General features: G+C 33.3%; 1 protein-coding gene across 2 annotated transcripts in view; it reads left to right on the forward strand.

Annotated features, from left to right (window-relative positions):
* NKAIN2 (sodium/potassium transporting ATPase interacting 2) overlaps nt 1-23,309 on the forward strand; it is a 1,155,126-nt gene that overhangs the window by 909,871 nt on the left and 221,946 nt on the right. For both annotated transcript variants that reach the window (XM_049771147.1, XM_049771146.1), the window contains exon 4: nt 20,498-20,698. In XM_049771147.1, coding sequence (XP_049627104.1) covers nt 20,498-20,698 — 201 coding nt within the window. The remainder of the gene's footprint in view (nt 1-20,497; nt 20,699-23,309) is intronic.

Raw genomic sequence — 23,309 nt, forward strand, 5'->3', positions numbered from 1 at the left:
TCTGTAAGAATTTGGATAACTTGTTATCTCATCTTAAATGTGACAAAAGTTGGAGCTCAAAATGGAGAACACAACTACTAGTTTTAAGACTTGTTTTATGACTCTAAATCTAAAGCTTTTACTTTTTCCAGAGACTAGATTTAAATTCCAAATGTTGGAAAAAATTTCAGTTTTTTTATAAGTAACTTTCCTCAAGGTATCCACTTTAATTGTATGATTTGTACACAATTTAACATCAGCTACCTATGTAACCCTAATATCATTCATACACTAAGTTGAAAAATTTAATGATAAGTCTGTTGACCTACTTTATATAAAACAACAGACTTTTTAAGTGTATATTATCAGTTTAAACTTATTTGTTCCTAATAAAATAATGAGCTCAATAGATTGGAGTATTTCCACTGAACAGAAAGAAATAAATGTGCATAACTTACTGCAGCTAAAAAATTCTCTTAAGTCCTGCTGACAAAAACTAGCAATAATTTCCTAATGGGAATTAAATCAAGATGAGAGGGGCTGGAGCAGTGGTGCAGAGGATTGACTGTGGTTTAATCCCCCCCCCCCCCCATCCCACATGGTCCCCCAAGCCAGGAGTGATTTCTGAGCGCATAGCCAGGAGTAACCCCTGAGCATCACTGGGTGTGACCCCTGCAAAAAAAATCAAGATAAGAATCTATCTGTATAGAGGTAGTGAACTCCAAAATATTGACACAATCAATAGGCAATACTCAAGATTGCTATTTAATCTTTTTACTTTTTTTCTTTTTTTTTTGGTTTCCCACTTTTGTTTGTATTTTTTAAATAATATTTTTATTTAAACACCTTGGTTACAAACATGATTGTGGTTATGTTTCAGTCATATAAGAGGACACCCCCCATCACCAGTTGCAACATTCCTACCATCAATGTCCCAAATTATCTCTCCTCCCCACCCCGCCCCACCTATACTCTAGACAGGCTTTCTATTTCCCTCATACATTCTCATTGTTAAGATAGTTCACAATGTAGTTATTTTTCTAATTAAACTCATCCCTTTTTGTGGTGAGGTTCATGAAGTGGGCTGTAACTTCCAGCCCTCCTCTCTTTTGTCTCTGAAAATTACTGTAAGAATGCCTTTCATTTGTCTTAAAACCCATAGATGAATGAGACCTTTCTGCATCTTTCTCTTTCTCTCTCTCTCTCTCTGACTTATTTCACTCAGAATAATAGATTCCATGTACATCCATGTATAGGAAAATTTAATGGTTCATCTCTCCTGACAGCTGCATAATATTCCATTGTGTATATGTACCACAGTTTCTTTAGCCATTCATCTGTTGAAGGGCATCTTGGTTGTTTCCAGAGTTTTGCTATGGTAAATAGTGCTGCAATAAATATAGATGTAAGGAAGGGTTTTTTGTATTGTATTTTTGTGTTCCTAGGGTATATTCCTAGGAGTGGTATAGCTGGATCGTATGGGAGCTCAATTTCCAGTTTTTGGAGGAATATCCATATTGCTTTCCATAAAGTTTGAACTAGACAGCATTCCCACCAGCAGTGGATAAGAGTTCCTATCCCTACGCATCCCTGCCAACACTGCTTGTTCTCATTCTTTGTGATGTGTGCCAATCTCTGTGGTGTGTGGTGGTACCTCATAGTTGTTTTTACTCCATCTACATGCAAGGAAAAGGACCCACCTCCATGTTATCTCTCAGGCTCAACATCCTAATTTTTTGCATAACTGTTCATGTGATACTGCAGGCAGCTAATATTGAGAAACCATTAATCTGAGGCAATTTTATTTGGGAGTATAGTGCCTTCAATTCCTGGCTAATAGATTGGTAATATTTATAATATATATGCTATAATTTAGAAATTATATTAGGTGCTTGACATGGTCTATCAACAATCTGGAGATCAAGTGTCTTAGAAAAAATATAATGTATCATGTCTTTCAATGGCAATGTCTGGGGGAAACAGTTGAGCAGAATTTGAATCTAAATCATATGAGCAATGTCTCAGTTTTCCCCAATTTCTCAATTTCAATTTTTCTGGCTAGCTTCACTTTAAGACTAGATGTCCCTTTAGAGTAAGATTATAAATCAACAACTCTACATTCTATATTCAACCCATATTTGAATCCTTAAACAGAGGCTAGGATTCCTTTCCCTTACTTTGCTCAGGTTTCCATTTCCTGTGAGTAAAGTTATAATTCTCCTCAACCTTGTCTGGATACTAGGGCAAGCACCTTTTGCTATATATCACTGACTCAAGATGAGATTTCTACTTTGGCAGAAGAAAATGTTTCTCTTCTAGTAAAGAATTTGAAAAATGAGATCTCTAAGTTTGACTTAGCTTGTATTTAAAAACCTGTATCAAAACTTTAGATGGAAAGACAAAGTTATTTTCCCTTATTCCTCCTGAGCTAATTCTCTCTAAGGAACAGTCAGACTATATCCAAGACTGGGATCTTCAGTGACAAAATCAAAAACTTGTACATATTGATTTGTAAATAGTTGATTTTGTATGTACATTCTACAAGATCTGTATTTGTTGCTTGTTAATATAAAAAAATAAGAAGAAAGAAAAATAATCAGCACCAAGAAAATACATGTGTTCTCCAGAAGTTGAAGTATGAAATTAAGATATGACCTTGACAATCTCAATCTTAATTGGGGCTATAGGGGAGAGATTGATTTGCATTTCTCAGTTTTGGTGATTACAGGTATTTCTGTCTGCTAGCAACCAATTCCTATCTCTGCCTTATTTTACATGAATTATACTGTTTCTTTGTCTTTTTTTTTCTGGTTTTTATAAAAAATATTATCATTGGATATTGAGTCTCCCTAGATAATGTAGATATATTTCCATCTCAGTATGCTTAAGTTAATTGTTTTGCTGAAACTCTTTTTCCAAGTTAGGTCACATACACAGAATCAAGGGATCTGGCACTGATATATTTGTGCAGTGAAAATTCACTGGAACTCTCCACTAGAACTGTCATCGACCTTCATTTATACCTATTATTCTGGCAACTAATATGTACCATAGATTTTTACTCTAAGACTATTCACTCACTAATCATATGTACAAAAGATATGTGAAAGGTGGGGTAAAATGAACATTTTTGGACAGATAAAAAGAATAAGAATCTTCTGGAATAGATGGCTTATCAGTACAAGACTAAAATTGTTAAACAGAGATGAAGACGATTATGTTGAGTGAAATGAGTCAGAAGGAGAGAAAGACAGTATGGTACTAATACCCAGAGACAATAGAGATGCAACCAGAAGGACCAGCTCATCATATGAAGCTTACCACAGAGTGGTGAGCAAGTTAGAGAAATAACTACACTAAAAGTTACCATGAGAATGATAGTGAGAGATATAAAACACAATGGCTGAACCAAAGACAGGCAGGGGGTGAGGAGGAGAGAAGCAAGAGAGTTACAGTGGTGAAGAGTGGTGTAAATTCAGTAACTGAAACCCAAATGTGAAGAGTTTTATAGCCATGATACTTAAATTATTTAAAAATATATTCGTGAAAGAAACTTTGTTACTAAACTTAAGAAATTAAGTTGACTGGTCTATGTATGTGGGTCATTGATAGAACATTTTTCTCATGTGTGTAATGCCCTGGATGTATTGGGTTCTCAGTGAGAAAATAAAGAAGGGAGGGAGGGAAGGAAGGAAGGAAGGAAGGAAGGAAGGAAGGAAGGAAGGAAGGAAGGAAGGAAGGAAGGAAGGAAGGAAGGAAGGAAGGAAGGAAGGAAGGAAGGAAGGAAGGAAGGAAGGAAGGAAGGAAGGAGGGAGGGAGGGAAGGAAGGAAGGAAGGAAGGAAGGAAGGAAGGAAGGAAGGAAGGAAGGAAGGAAGGAAGGAAGGAAGGAAGGAAGGAAGGAAGGAAGGAAGGAAGGAAGGAAGGAGGGAGGGAAGGATGGAGGGAAGGAGGGAAGGAGGGAGGGAGGGAAGGAAGGAAGGAAGGAAGGAAGGAAGGAAGGAAGGAAGGAAGGAAGGAAGGAAGGAAGGAAGGAAGGAAGGAAGGAAGGAAGGAAGGAAGGAAGGAGGGAGGGAAGGAGGGAAGGAGGGAAGGAAGGGAAGGAAGGGAGGAAGGAAGGAAGGAAGGAAGGAAGGAAGGAAGGAAGGAAGGAAGGAAGGAAGGAAGGAAGGAAGGAAGGAAGGAGGGAAGGAGGGAAGGAGGGAAGGAGGGAAGGAAGGAAGGAAGGGGAGGGAAGGAAGGGGAGGGAAGGAAGGGGAGGGGAGGGAGGGAGGGAAGAAGGGAGGGAGGGAGGGAGGGAAGAAGGGAAGGAGGGAGGGAGGGAGAAAAGGAGGGAGGGAAGGAGGGAGGGAGGGGAGGGAGGGAGGGAGGGAGGGAGGAGGGAGGGAAGGAAGGAAAAAAGGAAGGAAGGAAAAGAGGAAAAAAGGAAGGGAGGGAGGAAAAGGAAGAAAAATTAATCCAGTTCCTGCTATATATGGTTCCGAAATCTCAGAGCTAAGATACAAAAAAAATTTTATTTCTAAAAATTTAAATAAATATATTTATTTATAATCATATTTATAAAATAAAAATGCATCATTCAAAAATTATACTTATAATATTTTCTCAAATAAAACAAAAACATTTTCTCAAAAATACTTTTGCCATCTTATGTTTCTTGGCGCTTTATTTTATTATTTACTATAAAAAATTAAACAGCAGCTTAAGTATCTGGTGTTAGATTCATATCTCTCATAATTCACATTTTTCTATCAATTGGCATATGACATATATAATTTAATCATTAAAGAAAATCCTGTGATTTATTACTATTCAGATAGACCTTGAGAGTATTACATTAATAAAAATAAGTCACACATAAAAATTTATTGTATACATATCTTATCTGTGAAATCTATAAATGCCTACATACAAAATTATGATATAGAATTAATTCTGTTAACTGCTACAATTAGAAGCTAAGTGATATGCAAAATAAGTGAAGTTCATAAGTTATAAACTTCCAGTTGTATTGTACAACATGCTGATATAAGTGACTCAAAAAGTAGATTTTAGAAGTGTTTTTTTTTATTTCATAGTGGGCTTTATTGGGAAAAGTTAGTGTAAAAAATTTCAAATTCATAAAATTTAAATAAGACAGTAAAATTATACCTTGCAGCTATAGTAATAGCTATAGTAATCACAAATAAGGTAAAGGCTAAATTATTGCCTAAGCAAACACTATTTATCCTTGAGGCCAGAGCAAGAGTGCACCAGTAAGGCACTTGCTCCAGCCTTGCACGTGGCTGACCCCAGGACGGACCTGGGTTCGATCCCTGGTGTCCCATATGATCCTCCTAGCCAGGAGCGATTTCTGTGCACATAGCCAGGAGTAACCCTGAGCATCACAGATGACTCAAAAACCGCACAAAAATTTTTTTTTATTACAACAAAAATTATTGCAGTCTATTGTGATTACTTTAACTAAATTTAGTTTGGCAATTAATGTATACATATATTAGCATATTATATTGATGCCATCATTGTGCATACCTAAAGTGAATGCAAGTCATATGTCATTCTGTATATTAATAAAAGCATAAAGAGAAAGGGGTAACACGTGGTAGTAACTCATACCTAGGTACATGCTTTTAAAAGGAGAAACCTTCCTTGAACTAGTATTTTGTAAAAACATGTCTAAAGAGTCAATTAGTATTAGATAAGTAGATGTAATTAGTAATTATGATTATGAAAGGAAATTCAAAAATGTTGATGAAAGAGAATGTAGGGCATTTTGTTTTTAAAATAATCTTTTCAAATTTAATAGGATTAGAGTTCATTAATGTCTTATCCAGAAAAATAAGTCTAAGAAGCATTGCAAGAAAGATTTAGGTAATTTGGGGCTTTCATCTAGTTTTCCTACTTACTAGCAGATATTATTTCAGAGGCCCTTTTGATTTTCATAAGAGTATACACATTAAAGTAGAAATAGTTTGAGTTCATTTTTAATTCTTAAGACCACTTTTATTATCCTGAGATAGTAAATTATTTTGGAATGAAATAACATAAGTGTAGCAAAATATGTTCTCATAGATTACATCTTCATTGATTTCAAAATGTTAACTATGAGGAAGCTTTTCAAATTAAGTCCAAGATGTTTTTTATTTTCTTTCCTTTACTAAAAGTAGGAAACAAGATTTTATTATTGAATTCGGATAAGACTTCTCATTCTGTTTGCATGTTGTCCTCAAGAAGCTTGACTATTTGTGGTGTCTCTCTTGTATTAGAGTACATCCTGTTAAAAGTAGAAATCTGAATCTGAAAATACACCCTGAGAAAATGATTATTATAATAAAGATTAAAATAGCCATTGTTTTATTTTCTCAATAGTTGCTTCATTAGACTAAAGTGGTTCATTTGTATTGATTAATATCTTGAAAATATGCATTTCAGTGTCTAGATTTCTAGAATTCAATTTTCTGTATTTATTTTGGTCTAAAGCTAGAAAATGAAAGCAGTAAAATGCATCATTCAAATATCAAAACTATCAAGTAGGAAGAAAAGTCATTTCCTTGAACATCCTCCACAATATTGATTTGTGTTTGCCTCTTCTATCTTCCTGACACTACAGTTTCCTCTGTTCCATTTAGGCACTAAATACAATCATCAAAGAGTCTAAACATAGATTGCAAAGCCAGAGAAAACCTAAGTTCTTTCTTGCTCTGGAACACATACTCAGAAATTTATATGATCTCCTGAACTTTGCCAGGAATGATCCCTGAGTGCGGAGCCAGGAATAAGCAATGAGCACAACTGGGTAAAGCCAGTCCCCACCCCGCAAAAAGTTAAAGAAGACCTTTGTAACATTATGATAGTGTAAATAAGTTATACACTTTCCAGGAGTTTATTGCTAATAAAATATATTTAAACCGGAGCTGAAGAGATAGCATGGAGGTAGGGCATTTGCCTTGCACGCAGGATGGTGGTTCAAATCCTAGCATCCCATATGGTCCCCTGAACCTGCCAGGAGTGATTTCTGAGTGCAGAGCCAGGAGTAACCCCTGAGTACTACCAGGTGTAACCCAAAAATAAACCAACAACAACAACAACAACAAATATATATATATTTAAACCATGTTAGGAAAAACATAAGTCACATATATAGTACATTCCTTATAAATACATGAAATTTGACTCAATTAATTTCTTATCTAAACTAGATACTTTTTATATATAAGAGATACTTAAGCCAATATTTTATTCTGGGATCTGTACTTAAATGCTCTTGGCTTTGGTAGTCAACTGTAAAAAAAAAAAAAAAAAAAAGATTTCAAAGCCCAACATCTGAGCTAACTGTGCTGATGAGAAATTATAGGTGGGAACAGAAGTACCATAGGAAGATGATTCCATGTATAGAGTCTGAAGTGTTAAAGATATAAAAGAAGTGTTATGGAAAAATACTATAAACCAATATTGAAAATCTACACAATTAAAAGAGACTCCTTACATTATGGTAGGAGTCAGAATAAATATTGTTGGTAGTAGAATCAACAAATAGAATAACCAGGAAATATGAACTAAGTAAGAAAAATACATATTAATTTCATCCTTGCCATGAAAACAAAAATATTCTCAGCTGTATGCTAATTGCTTTTTATAGATAGAAATTTTCAGATAAAAATAGTTAATTTTAAGAAATCATCAGAAATCTCATTTGTTTAGAGTTGCTACATATTTATCACTAAAAAGTTGATCCTTAATAAAGATAACATTATTATTTTACTTCCTGTATAATGAATTACTTGAGAATGGATGTAGTTATCTCCTCTGTGCTACTGAATGAGAAGTCAGTATTGAAAATTACACTCAGTCATGAACTCATGTCTTCTCATTCAAGCCTCTTACATTTTCCACCTATTCTAAATCCTAGAATTTAGAATTCTGTTTTCTCTGGAAAACAGAAAAGAAAAAATTACATAATTAATGTGGTGATTTATACCCTATCAATGTGATTGCTATGAATATTTTAATACCTTTCAAGATATTCCTAAATGTAAAAAACTTTTGCTCTTTTCTTTTATTTCAGTGATCTCAACCAAATACACATATTTATCTTTATGGAGAATGATTAACACAAACATAACTAAGGATAAGTAATATTTGGAGCCACTGGTGCTGGGAAGATTGCACTGGTGAAGAGGAAGTTCTTTTATTATAACTGAAACCCAACTACAAACATGTTTGTAATCATGATACATAAAAATATTATTTAAAGTATTCTGATATCTTTGACTTTTAATATTTCAACAAATTAGTATGACCCTTCTTAATCTATTATTTTCTAGACAAACTGATCAAAGTTTACAAATATTTCTCAAAATGGTTTCAGATACCACAACCAATTTAGAATGCATTTGATCAATATCTACTTAAAAATACAAGCCCAAAGCATAAAGTTTAAAAGTGATAAAATTAAATGTCAGAGTTCTTTACATTCTTTGCTAGTTATTTTATTATTTTTTATTCAAGTGGCTTAATAAAATCTTATAATGTAAAAACATGCCATAAATATTATCTCTATGTTATTTCTAATTTCATTGTGTATGTATTATTTACTAAATACATAATATAAATTCATGGGGTTTTGATTTATAAATATGAACAACAATTTTTGAATAAGGATTATAAAGCTAATGCTTTTCATAAGACTTCTCAAAGTAACTTTTATACCCTATGGAAGATCATCAATAAATAGAAAAGAATGAATTGATAGGTAATGGTACCTTTCTGTAGACAAATTAAGGAAAAGCAGAGTTAAATAAATATCATCTTTTAACTAAAAAGAAGTGAATTGTGAATGCTACTGTAGCAAGACAAATTCCATTTTTAACATCAGTCTATGTCCCCACTCAATCTCTCCACCAATGCAGCAAAATCATTGCATTATTTTTCTCCTTCCTCATATCTGTGCACTCAACTTCCTCTTCTCTCAACAATAATACTTCATGGAGAACATTCCTCTTCCTAAGGGAAAATTATGAATTAGGTGATCTATAAATATAAAAGTAACGATAAATGTTTTCTCTTTTTTTGTAATATATTCTTCATACATTCTTCTTTCATTCTGCTATTAGACCCTTGTCTTGTGCATTATAGAAGCTGCAAAGATTCTTTATATATATAAAGGTGTTTTATTTAGACATAGAGTTTTATTTATACTTGTCTCCACAAACTTTAAGCAGTATTGATCTATGTACTTTCCACAATAAGACAAGAGACAAATATTACTATTTAAATTTTTTCTCATGAGGATACAGTGTAACTAGAATAACCTTAAAGGCTTCTTGATCCAAATATAAGGCAAATAAAATTCTACTGTAAACTTAAAAAAACAATAAAATTTTATTTAGTCTTAGAAAAAATATATAAGGCATGTCAATGTATTTTATAGTATTATGTAGGTTCCAAACATTAAAACTTTTAAAAATAAATTTGATTTGTGTATTTTGTTTCCACACAATTTTATTCTACAATGTTATCCTTAGAATGATAAATATAGACACTTAGCAATGATAGATTTCAGTGGCAAAGATAACTTTTTAGAAGTAGCAAGATCAATGCGAAAGGGAAGGCATAAACTCATACAAAAAATGGATTAAAACAATTTCATTCTTTATAAAAATAAAATGATGCATTTGCATATACACACTCAGCCTAATTGTTCTTTAAGTAATGATAGTAATATTGACCTATAAATCTTGTCGTTACTGATGCAATATTAATTAATATGGACATTTTACTTTCCATTTTGAATTATAATATTTCCTAAAATTAAAGATAAGTTCCAGCATGTATAATGAACTGAGATACATTAATCATTTACAAAATGAAATTTTACAGAAAATTTTTCTTTTTTTTTTGTTTTAGTCCACCTCACACTGTGGCCATTATTGATATCTGACAAAGATAAAATTCTGTCATCAACAATAGTTAACACTTAGTCCATTTCTCTCTTTTTATTATTTTTTCCTCATTTTCCCATGACTGGTTTTCTACCAGAGAAATGATTAAGGAAAGGAACCAAGGGCATAAATCTTCATTTGAATCATAGATAATAAATTTAATCAACAGACCGTTTAAACTAAAAAATCAAAATAAATTTGGGTTCTTAATTCAGTTCTTTTGAGAAACATCCTTTGAGGCCAGTAGGAACACTACCCAAGTCACAGTTTCTGACTTGGGGGAAACTAAAGTGTGAATTCCCAGAGTGGACTTTATCCCTTCCACATGGGATAAAGATAGACAACACAGTGGAGGTTGTGGTTGGCATTTGGTAAGGATTTTTCACTGTTCCTTAAATGTTTGAAAACCTTCAATAACTTCTGCACCTCTACTTCTTCCTGCTAATTAAAAATCTATATAAATTTGCTTTGGAAACAAATGAAATGGTGGCCCTTAGGTGAATGTAATAATGGCAATAACATCTCTTGAAATAGCTACCATGTTCTTTGCATCATTGAGCCCCTGCCTAGAGTGAATGCAGATCACTTTTCAAAGCTCTTAGACAGGAAAGGAACACTCACAATATGGGAAGAGATACCTGCAGTGAGGGAACAAACAGAAAAGTCAGAAAACAGCAGGAAAAGATGCCTGAAGAGGTTTCAGTATATTGAAAACTATAAAGTCAGTGAGAAGTTGATCTTTCATTATTGTAACCAGCTGAGAAGATTCTGCCTTTAGCATTTGCTAGTAAGGGTATGAAGTAGAGAAGGCACATTTTGCTAGACTTAGATCCCACTCATACTTGGTGAGTCTTAAATTAGAATTTTCCTAGAATTTAAGAATTTTGAGTCTGGTAACTTGACTAAAATACGTGGACCCTTCCTTGTTGAATTATTTCTTTACCTTACTTCTTTTCTTCCTGTCCTAACATTTTAAGAATCACCTTAAAACAAATTTCTATATTGCAGTTATAGACTTTCTCTCCAGTGGAGTAAATATATAGATCTTTGGTAGAAACAGTGACTATATTAGACATGTTGTTTTTTACTTAAAAAGAAAGCATTTTTGACATAACATAATACAACATAATTTATAAAGTACAGGTATAACATTGTGACCCCAAAAAGGGAAAAGCAATTAATCAGAAAAAGTTGCTTAAAAGAGCAGCTTAACTGATAAATTTAATGCAGCTAGACATAAAGCATACTAATAGGAGGTATTGAGTAGTATTTCATAAAAATGTAGATTTTTATATTAATGCCTAGATTCTGAAGGTATAGAACAAATTTTTCAGAACAAGAAAAAATCATTATTCAGGTCTTAGAAACAAGATAAGATATTGAAAAAAAATTGCCAGGCAAGAATAATAAAATTATAAACATTTTAATTAGTTTTGTGGATGTATCTGTGCAGTAGGGAAAAAAACATTTTTTAAAATTATACGTTTTAGGAATCCAAATATCACTGGATTATTTTATATGTTTAGAGAGTAGTGGTTTTAATGTTTGCATGCTTACAGAAATATTTTTAAAGCTTTAATAAAATGACTGATGACACTAATAAAAAGGTAGAGTTAACCTAGCCTTGTTGTCCAGAATTACAGTCCAGAATGATCCAAATCTTCAATATACCCACAGATGAAGACTCTAGAAAGACTAGGAATATTAATGTATATGTATGCTTTACTTATTTCCTTCTGTTTATGATATAATAGTATGAATTATATCTTTGAATTTGAGAATTTGTATAGGATTTTTCTTATGTTCTGCACTCCATTCCTTTATATAAAACATTCATTCAAGCTGTTAGTTATTTAAAAATTATTCAGTGACTCATATATTTGCATTTGCATGTGGATATTAACAATTGAATAATACACAATTATTTCTGATTTTAATGGGTTTTAAACTAGAGTATACTTGTTATAATATGAATATATTATAGGGACAGACTATTAGGTATAAGCCTATCCCATTATTTCAACTCATGCATTCTCAATTAGCGATTAAATTTTTATCCTGTCATATCCTTTATTTTGACTCTCCAAGCTCTTTCACAGGTGGAGAATAATTGGGGTAACTAATAACAAACACTTCAATTTTGCAGCACATCTTTCATTAATTCAAAAATTATTATGTTTTATAGTGTAACTATATTGTTATCACATTTGTTTCCTGGTCATCCCAAATCCTACAGGAGAGAGTAATGTTTATTGTAATATGTCTTTGTATTTTCTAACAAGGCCTGTTAGTAACTTTTGTTGATCAGGACTGTTACTGATAAACTATCTTACAACAATTCAGGATAATTTATCTCAATGTTTCCCAAAGTGGGTACTATTTGTCCTCAGGGTATGCTGGAAAAATTCAAAAGGCAGTAATGTTCTTGGTACAATAGAGGATCTTTTTCTATTAGTGCTATTAAAGAAGGTAGATTTGGTGGAAACTTGAATGCTTTTGTGGGAGAGTGGGAGGACATTTTGGGGGTGTGGTCAGGACTCTGGTCTTTCACCAATCTTGTCCAAAATCTTTTATTCCAACCACAAATAAGAATCAAAAGGGTATGAAAGTAGAAATCAGAAAACCTCAAACTGAAATAATAGGACTGAAAAACTTGATGGGTGAAATGAAAACCTCACTGGAAAGCATCTCCAACAGAGTAACAACAGCTGAGGACAGGATCAATGAGTCGGAAGACGAGATGCATAACAACCCCATTCAACAGAAAAGATTGAAAAAGAGCCTTAAAACACATGATCAGACAATGGTAAAAAGTCCTCAAAGAATGTGAACAGATAAAAGTAGAAGTATTTGATAAACTCAAAGAAACAACATAAGAATCACTGAAGTCCAGAGACCCAGGAAAAAATTCTCAGTAAAAAATCTCCCAGAGTTAAAAAGTGCATGCAACCAAATCCTGTATCCTTGAGAGGTACCACCTAAAAACGACCCATAAAAGCACCCCAAGACATCCTTGCCATAATGACAAATCCCATAGATAGGGAAAAAATAGTAAAAATAGCAAGATCATAAAGGGAAATTACATTAAAGGAGTATCTTTAAGATTTACAGCAGATCTGTCACAAAATCCTTCAAGGCCCAAAGACAGTGGTGGGACATAGTGACAAAATTTAATGAAATAAATGCTTCACCAAAAGTATTTCAACCTGTCAGACTCACATTTAGATTTGCAGGAGGGATACATAGCTATGCAGCTATTAGAAAATATGAAGTCATGAACAGTGCCTAAACATGGATGGACATGGAAACTATTATGCTGATAATAATTCAGAGGGAAAAAGACAGACACATAATAGTCTCACTCATCTTTGGAATTTTAAAAAAAATAAAAGATAGTATGAGGGAGATGAGGGCCCAAAGAATATGCCCAAGTTATGAAGCTTACTACAAAAAATGGTGAACACAGAAAATAACTATACTAACAAGTATAATGACAATGATAGTGAGAGAAATAGAATTTCTCAAAGACAAGCATGGTGTGGAGGTAGAGAAAATGGGAAAATTGGTGGAGATAAGGATGCACTGGTGAAGGGGGTGTACATTTTATGACTGAAACCCAACTACGAACGTGTTTATAACTATGGTGCTTGAATAGAGATATTATTAGAAATTAAATAAATCTTTCAATCCAAGATACTAATCATTATTTTTCTTCAGACTGTCCTTTCATAAAATAATGTTAATCAGTCTCTAAATATACAAACTGCTGTAGCTCAGAAATTTTATTATTTAAACTATTTTTCTTAAATTAAACTTTATGCTCCTCCCCCCCAAAATGGGTCTATCTATGGCTGACACTTCTTCCAGATTCCTGCCATAGTTTCCATTTTCAAAAGCTATATAGAGCTTTTACTATATTGTATTATATATTATATATGTTATATATAATAGTTAATTAAATAAATAATTATAATATATTGTGCATTATATTATATAATTAAATATATAATATTATATTATAATACTGTATTATACTATACACCTTTTGAATTATTTTGCATATGTTTTTGTACACATTATTTAGAAGGTACTTATCAAATACTTCTTGATATCTATCCCAAAAGTGCCATATCAAAATTTCAAAAAGATATATACTCTGCTATATCAATTGCTCTACTATATCAATTGCAGTGCTATTCACAGTTGCCATGTTATAGAAACAAACTCAAGTGACCAAGAAAAGATGCATGTACAAAAAAATGACAAAGCTGGAGAGAGAGTACAGGGAGAAATGCACTTATCTTACACCTAGTATACCATGGAATGATCCTTGAGCATATCAGGGAGTAATGATCCCTGAGCACAGAAATAGGAGTAATCCCTAAGTGCTGATAGTTATGATAACATATAAAGAGAAATAAAAATAAAAAGAAACTTTTAAATTACCCTATATAAAGCTAAACAGCAACAAGAAAAAGTGAAATCATGCAATTTGTCAGAAGAAAAAAATGTGATTTCTTTCTTAATGACATAGATCATTTTTCCAAAAGAATAATAAATGACCAATAACAGGTCCTGAGAGTTCACCTCTGGAAAAGTATTTTTCAAGGGGATAAGATGATGATGCTGTGGGAGGGAACTGTTAAGCAGTGGTGGTGTTGATAGTAAAATACCCTGTGTCTGAAACTCTATTATAAATAGGGTTGTAAATCAAAGTGTCTCAATAAAAATTGGAAACAAAATCAAATGCTTTCTTTTATTCTTATCTATATACTACTAGTTGGGTTCCAAAGATTCAACAATAATATTAAGAACCATATCCTCCCATCACATCCATTAATGACTTCCTGATTTCCATATAAACAATTAAAATCTTACTAAGCTTACTTCCTTTAGCTTAATTAGTGCAGTTTATAATTTATAACAAACTTTAATGCTATTGGTAGAAAAAAATAGAAAACTTTAGTATCTAAGAAAATATTCTATAAACTGCAACCTAAAATTTCTTATCCTCACCTTCTTTCTAGTATCTGCAATATAGTCTTCATTGCTTACTAGAGAAGAGATATATGTATGAATGTTTTTAAGATGTCATAGAGTCATAAAAGTAAATAGTAACATTTTATTGAAATTATGAGATATTGCTGGTATCATTTTCTCACTCACTTTCCTTCTTAAAAATGCTTTTATTTGTTGAAAAATTATACTTCTTGGATGTTGAAACAAATATATTTAGATAGATCCAGTATGAAGTAAACCTTTTAGCAGTTATAACAGCTTTCACATAAATATATCACACTATTATTTTTAAAAATAACATGACCAACGATGGAGTCCTTTAGGCTGATCTTTTCGAAGCATTACTAAGAAAGTTGCCACTGTACTAATCAGAAAAGATAATTATGAAACTTTTCCTTAGAAAATCATTTTTGTTTTTGCCTTTCAAGGTTTTAAGTATAAATCCAACTAGAACATATAGAATCTGATGTATGATTTTGCCTTATTGTGTGTAATCAAGACTGTTCTTTATTTAAAAAGTTATTGTATGGCAGTATGCTTTAGGGCGGAGAAACCCTGTATCTCTTAGGTAAAGGGAATTCCCGTTCTAATTTCCCCAATATTTAGTGTGCCTATGCAAAAAAGAAAATAAAAAAGAAGAAACACGACCCTTCTTTAAGAAGTTGCTGGTCTGGTGTTTGTTTGTTTGTTTGTTTGTTTTGTCTTGTTTTGTTTTGTTACCTTTTTCTTCTTTTTTCCCTTTCTTCTTCTAAATGGATATTTATAACACCTAGACGGACTTCTAGTTTTTCTTTTTGTTTGCCTTTTTTCTTTTCTTTTTTTTCTTTTCTTCTCCCATTTCTTTTCTTATATCTCTAATAGAGCCACATTAAGAGAATCACCTTGATTAACCTCATAATTAGAGGGGTAAAATTGTACTAAGACCAGACAGTATGCTCCTTTGGTGGAAATAAAAATGATCAGACATGAATAGCAAATTTAAAGTCAACAACAACAGTGTTAATAACAACAACAGTGTTAATAACCAAGGGGAACAGATTCACTAACATTGGGAGGGAATAAAGGAGGGAAATGTGGGATTCATGTAGGAAACAGAGGTGGAAGGAGAACAACACTGGTGGTGGGAATGCCCCTCATTCATTGTCACTGTGTGCCTTAAATATTACTGTGAAAAAATTGTAATTCACTTTGACCACAATAAATTTTTTAAAAAGTCATTATAATTTTAAACTAAAAATTAACACATATGTTAATTAAATACTTAATTGATTGTTTATAAAGAAGAACAGTGTTAAGTATTTATATTTGGTTTAAATAGAGATTTAAGGTGAACATTTTTGGTCTGTTTTATGATCAACAATTAATATTTATTGTCTTGGCTAAATAATTTGCACACGTACACAAAGATATTGCTGCTGCAAGTGGCTTCTGTCTCACAGCTCTAGTGGGCTTCAATGAGCCCACTTCAGGGAGGGGGTAAATACGGAATGGAGAAATATGAAATAAATGATGACCACACTCTAAGTACAGGGACAACACGTTTCTGGCAGACGTGTGACAAATTTAATCTTCCATGTTGGGCATATATATAGGGCAAATCCACAGTAGGCATGAAAGGATTTTCTGTATTGAAAAAAGCAGGGGTTCAAGAAAAAACAGAAACAGTAAGAGCAGGCCTGTTGGTATTTACATAATAAAATGACAGGCTAGGCTGGGTTAGAAAGGAGGATCTTATAACAAAAGATGTAAATCTTATTTGACTGCTATTTGGGGTCTGGGTTTGAATGGCAGTCTCTGTAGACTATCAGTGAAGGTAGGAACTGTTTGTTTACTATTTAGAAGCTGAAACCAGAATAACAGGTTTTGGGAGCTAACTTGGCTGACTTGGCTTTAAGATATAAATACAATTGACAAGAAGGGAAGAAGCTTGTTTTTATTTTAGATTTTGGTGCTGTTATTTCTCTAGGCAAAATAATTTGATTAAGGTCATATTTTGGCCTGTAATTTTACAAGGGAGAAAATAGGCCAATTAAATACGAAAGAAATGTAATGTCAATACCATGGCATGAATCTCAGAAATATTGTCAGGAATCCACATAGGGGCAAAAACATCTGTAATGGGCCTGTTGGAAAAATATTTCTTGAGTAAATAAGTTCTCTACATCATGGATGTTCAGAACTCTCGACTGCCAGACCTGCTGTTTCCCCCCTAAATGGAGGTGCCTTATGCACAGTGCGACTTATTGCTTTTGTTATACAAGAAAATAAGTTAAACTTAGATAAATCTCAGAATTATGAGAAACAAAAATTAATTATACTTTATGTAAGTGATTTAAAACTGATTGGCATTCAACATTAGTCTGTTGTCAGTAACCCTTAATATTGTCTCCTATAAAAACTTATCCATGAGATAAGGATGGAGAAACCTTGTATCTCTTAGGCCAAGGGAATTCCCTTTCTAATTTTCACAATACTTATTGTACCTATACAAAACAAACGAACAACAAAGAATAAAAATAAGCTTTGCTACATCAGCCCTCCTTCATTTTTTTCTTTTCTCCTCCTTTTTTCCCTTTTTTGTGGTTGTAGTTTTGTTGTTAATATTTTGTTGCTGTTGCATTTTTTGTCATTGCTTGTTTTTTTGTCTTGTTTTTATTTTGTTTTTCTTTTTTTCCTTTCTTCTTTTAAGTTGATATTTATAGCCTCTACACGAACTTCTCCCAGCTTTCTTTTGCTCTCTTTTCCTTTTCTTTTCCCAACAGAATCAAAGAACTTGAATCATCTTGTTCTCCCTCATAAATTGGTGGGAGGGGGGAATAGATGGTACCAGGAGCAACTAGTCATAAAAACATTGAGTGGAAATAAAAACGCAAAGTAAAAACACAAAGCCAACAACAACAGAATCAATACCCAATCTACAAGCAATACACAAAGGGGACCTGTTACATTAGAAGAACAGGGGGCACAGAGGGGAAGAATGGGATGCACACTTGGAACAGGAGTGGAGGGAGGATAACACTGGTGTGGGAATGGCCCTAATTCATTGTCACTATGTACCCTAACTATTACTGTGAAAGATTTGTCACACTTTGGTCACAATAAAAATTATTAAAAAAACTTATCTGTGAGAAACAGCACTTATTTGTGAGAAACAGCACTTATCTGTGAGAAACAGTGACACCTTGCACACTGTGAAAATAAGAATCATATGCCAAGGAAACTATAAAAAAAAACATAGTACTTTGTATTATGGAAAATTAGGTCTAGATGAAGGTATTTCTCCTTAGAAGACAGTTACTAAAGATAGGAGGAGGTAATAGGTACTTTTAAAAAAATAATTTTTTTGACCAAAGTGGATTACAAATCTTTCAAAATAATTCAATGTAAATAGTGAAATTGAAGTAGGGGCATTCCCACCACCAATGTTGTCCTTCCTTCACACCTGTTCCCAGCATGCATCCCATACCCCCCTCCTTTGCCCCCAGGCTGCTAGTATAAGTGATCCCCTCTGTTTCTAGTTTGTTGTAGATTGGGTATCGATTCTGTTGTCATTGGCTTTGGATTTGGTGTTTAAGTCTGATCATTTTTTATTTCTACTCAATGTTCAAATGACTGTTTGGACTTGTTACTCTTCACTATTTCCCCCTCAATTTATTCGGCAGAACAAGATGGTTTAAGTTATGTGGTTCTGTTTGAAGGAAAGAAAAAGCCGGGTTGGGGGGGTGGCAAAAATCAAACAATCAAAAAACAGGAGGAGTCCGTCTAGAGGCTATAAATATCAACTTAAGAGAAGAAAGGAAAAAAGGAAGAAAAACATAAGAACAATACAAAAAAAAAATACAAAGACCAAAAAAGAAAGTCAAACCAAAAAAAAAAAAAAAAAAAAACTGAGAAGCACCACAGCAATAAATACAACAACCAAACAATAACCAAGATCCCAAAATAAAAACAAAACAAAGCAAAAAAAAAGAAAATAATGATGACAAATAAAATTAATTTGTGCTTCTTTTTTTGCATAGGTACAATATTAGGGATATTATAAAAGGAATTTCCTTGGCCTAAGAGATACAGGGTTTCTCTACCCTTGAAGTATACTGTCATGGGAATAACTACAGGCTTCATACATGCTCTTTTACTCTCCCCTAGGTCCTTTTGTGGTGTCTGGAAACATTCCACTTAGTCGTGGATGATCAAATCAGGCCTCTTTAGCTAGAGATCTTGGTATTTGCACAGGTCATAGGGAAGAGCCTAGGATGGAGTCTTTTTTTATGTTTCTAGAAGTTCTGTTCCATCACTGTTGTTTTAATCAGTCTTCTGTAGTTGGTGGTCTTGGTTTTTGCAGGATCCTAGGATAAAGCCTAGGATAGAGTCTTTCATTATGTTTCCAGAAGGTCTGCTCAGTTACTGTTGTATCAGTCAGACTTTTGGAATTAGAAATCTTGGTTGTTGTATAGATTGTAGGCCAAAGCCTAGACTAGAGTCTTTTTTATTGGTCCCAGGATATATTCTGCCCAGTTATGGTTGTCACAATTAGTCTTCTGTAGTTATCAATCTTGGCTTTTAAAAAATAGGTACTTTAAATGCAAAGAAAACAAAGAAAAACTTTTAGAAACATATTAAAAAATCAAGGAAATATGACAATAGCAGAAGATCATATAATAATCTGGAAAATTTATAAACTTGTATATCTTTAATAAATAAATATTTTAAAAAACCCAATAATCAAAACAGAATAAATTCCTCAGTTATAAAAATAGTATACAAATAATAAAATTAAAAATAAAATAGATTAGCAGATGATAAAAAAAGAATTGTTGAAGTGAAAATTGAACATTGATGTGAAAATTAACATACCAGGAAATATTTTCTATTTACATAACCAATACAGAAATCCTTGAACTAATTCCTCCAACCTGGTAAAATGGCAGTTATCAAGATTGAAGAAATACTCATTTGTATTATGCTTTATTAAGTAATTATAAATTTTGTGGTATTTTGTCATACCCGGCAGCACCTAGGGGTTACGCCTGGCTCCATGCTCAGAAGGGGACCATATAGGATGCCAGGATTCGAACCACCACCCTTCTGCATGCAAAGCAAATGCCCTACCTCCATGCTATCTCTCCAGTCCCATAATTTTTATTTTTAACAATACTATGTATGCAACATGTTGCAGAGTTGAGGGACAACATTAATATTTAAAATATGCTGAAGTAAATCTTCTGAGGAATAAATGGAAGATTTAAAATAAGGATAAATTTACTTGATAAAAGTGTTTAAGTAGCTCTCTTTGTAATCTTTATAAGTCCTAAAAGGTAAGCACTCTTCAAAGTTGAAATTAATGTAAGACATTAGTAATATTTCAAATGCATTATGATTTATAATATAATAGTTTTCCTTTGAAATGTATAGTTTTGCTTGAGATGCTACCTTTCTGCCTGTAATATATATTAAAATACAAGAAGGGCAAGGTTCCAAATGATAAATTCAAAGTCAGTCAGTCCCATGGGACTACCATCTATCTATATAGTAAGCCTTCTTATAAATTGTCTTCTTTCAGGAAACAGACCTTATCTTGACGTTTAATATATCAATGCACCGATCTTGGTGGATGGAGAATGGACCAGGATGTATGGTGACATCAGTGACACCAGCCCCAGACTGGGCCCCAGAAGACCATCGCTACATTACGGTCTCAGGGTGTTTTCTGGAGTACCAGTACATAGAAGTGGCTCATAGTTCCCTTCAGATTATTCTCGCAGTAAGTCTTGACCACCAAACTCTTCTTTAAATACTTCCAGATTATTTTCTGGTTTATGCAAATTGACAGAAGAAGAATTGTGCATAAAGTGTGACAATTTGCTTTTCCCAATATAGAACATTTTAAGGGTAATTTGTCAGGCTAAAATGGTGCCCCAGAGCCCTGGACTGAGTGTGCCCTTCCTCTTGAATAATCAGTAAATAGATTTTTTTTATCTTTAGCATTTTATGCAGGCCATGTAGCCGAACAGTCAAGGTTGGGTTATTTGGCTTTTGATGGACTTTCCAAAGGGGCTTAGAGAGATGTTCAGAAGCTTTTTATAAATGACTTTCTAAAATATACATATTTGTAATATTTCAATATAGGTTTTCTCTACCCAACACTTATTTCTTACTGTGCTGCAAGTTCTATGAATTATCTTCTCTATTTGCCCTGTTTTTCTCCTAGATTTCCCAAAGGTACCATCCAACACTTTTTATCATTTCTGTTCCTTTTTAAATCAATTTAGTTTTTCTATAAATTTATCAATTCTACTTCTAGACTACCATACCCTCACTTTTCATAAAATTCTTCTGATAAATAACCATCTACCTACCAGAAGCTGTAGAAGTTATAAATAACTACTTTTCCTATATTTTAAGGAATAAATTTGTATAAGGTGTGTATAAACTATATAAAACATACTACTTTACATTATATACTTTGACAAGAGATAAAAAAATCCAACTATCCTTAAAACCTATGTTAAGGATGTATCTTAAATATTTATATATAAAAGTACTTCTACCTATCAATTTTACACTATAGAATTTATAGGTGCAGACTTGCATATATCATTCTTGAGCTCCATGTTAGAACTGTAGTGATGTCAGTCTTAAAATAGTTAACAAATAATATCATTATAAACTTTGTTTTACCTTTCTATTACTTGTAACTTTGAAAATAATTAATATAAAACAAGATGTGCTTGGGATTGGTGATTATATAAAATTCCTCTGAAATTAAGAAAATATGCAAGAATGTGTATTTTATGATATATAGTAGGTTTATCTTTTTTTTTATAAATTATCTTTATTTAAACACCGTGATTACAAATATAATTGTAGTTGTATGATTACATTCATGAAAAGAACACCCCCCTTCACCAGTGCAGGATTCCCACCAACAATTTCTCGGATCTACCTACTCCCACCCCACCCACACCTGTACTCGAGACAGGCTTTCTTTTTCCCTCATTCATTTACATTGTTATGATAGTTTTCAGTGTCGTTGTTTCTCTAACTGCACTTATCATTCTATATGGTGAGCTTCATGTCATGAGCTGCACCTACATGGGAAGATGGGGGGAAGTAAGGGTTGGGACTGAGGCAGTAAAATATTAGAAATGAGATTTGTAGGGCAGTATCAAGGTCACAATACAGGATGGATGTTATGGATATATAAAATATATGCATACAATACTATCAATAGGAAAACAAGGAGAAAAAATTTCCAGTGACTGTCCCAACATAAACCAGTGCTAGAACGGCCCGCCCTCCTCCCAAAGCAAATTCCCATTAGTGTAGGGAGAGGTAGGGGGAAAGCCTGTTGACACCTATAGAGTCCACCTAGACCAGCGCCCAGGGAAGGCCTGGCCTGAGTAGGTTTATCTTTAAAATTGAGATAAACACATATCCCTACACACATATACAAATACATAAATCCCATAGGCTGAGGATGTGTTAACAAATATCTTCATATCCATATAACTGTTATGGGGCAACGCATTTGCTTTGCACGTGGCTGACCCAGGAAGGAGCTCTATTCGATCCCTGGCATTCCATATGGTCTCCGAGCCTGGAGCGATTTCTGAGTGCATAGCCAGGAGTAACCTCTGAGCATCACTGGGTGTGACCAAAACAAAAAACAAAAAACAAAAACAAAAAAAAAACAAAAAAAAAACACTGTTACTCAAGAAACAAGGCTGACCATCCTATTTATTGTAGGTTTCATGCTAAAGAACACCCAAGGACTTGACTGTCTACATTCATACAAGAAAAGCTCCTCCTTGAGAGGTGAGGCTCAGTGTTTTCAGTTCATTATCCAGAACATGTCACACAGTCCCACATAATAAAATAAAAAAGTGACCTACCCCCTTTCCCATTTTGTTTAATTAAAATTATCTCCCTAAAGTTCAATCTGATCCAGTGAACATTTTCTAAGAGCTTGTGGCCTGCTGGTAATTAAATAAAGAACATGATCTTTGACTTTGGGGGTGTCACCATGAAAATTAGTGTGATATTCCTCAGAATGTGAACCAGATGTACACTGGCAAATGTTAGATATGTGGTACTTGGAGAATGTTGCTTGTGCACTTTATGACTTCATCTAAGCTCTGTTCTCTCTCCCATATGTAGTGTTAGTTGAAAGTTCATATTTCACACTATTTAACCATTATTTAAAACTGTCCTCTTCAGGATATTCAAATTAGATATGATTCCACAAACTGCTGCCTTGAACTCTGGTCTTTACTAAGACCACACATTTCTAGCTCCATCACTATGCACCCTTTCCTCACAGATTTTTGACTATTGGCATGCTTATTATTCCATTATTTAGTTTTTTTGTCTAT

Source organism: Suncus etruscus, chromosome 4 (assembly GCF_024139225.1).
Source record: "Suncus etruscus isolate mSunEtr1 chromosome 4, mSunEtr1.pri.cur, whole genome shotgun sequence".
NCBI lineage: Eukaryota > Metazoa > Chordata > Mammalia > Eulipotyphla > Soricidae > Suncus > Suncus etruscus.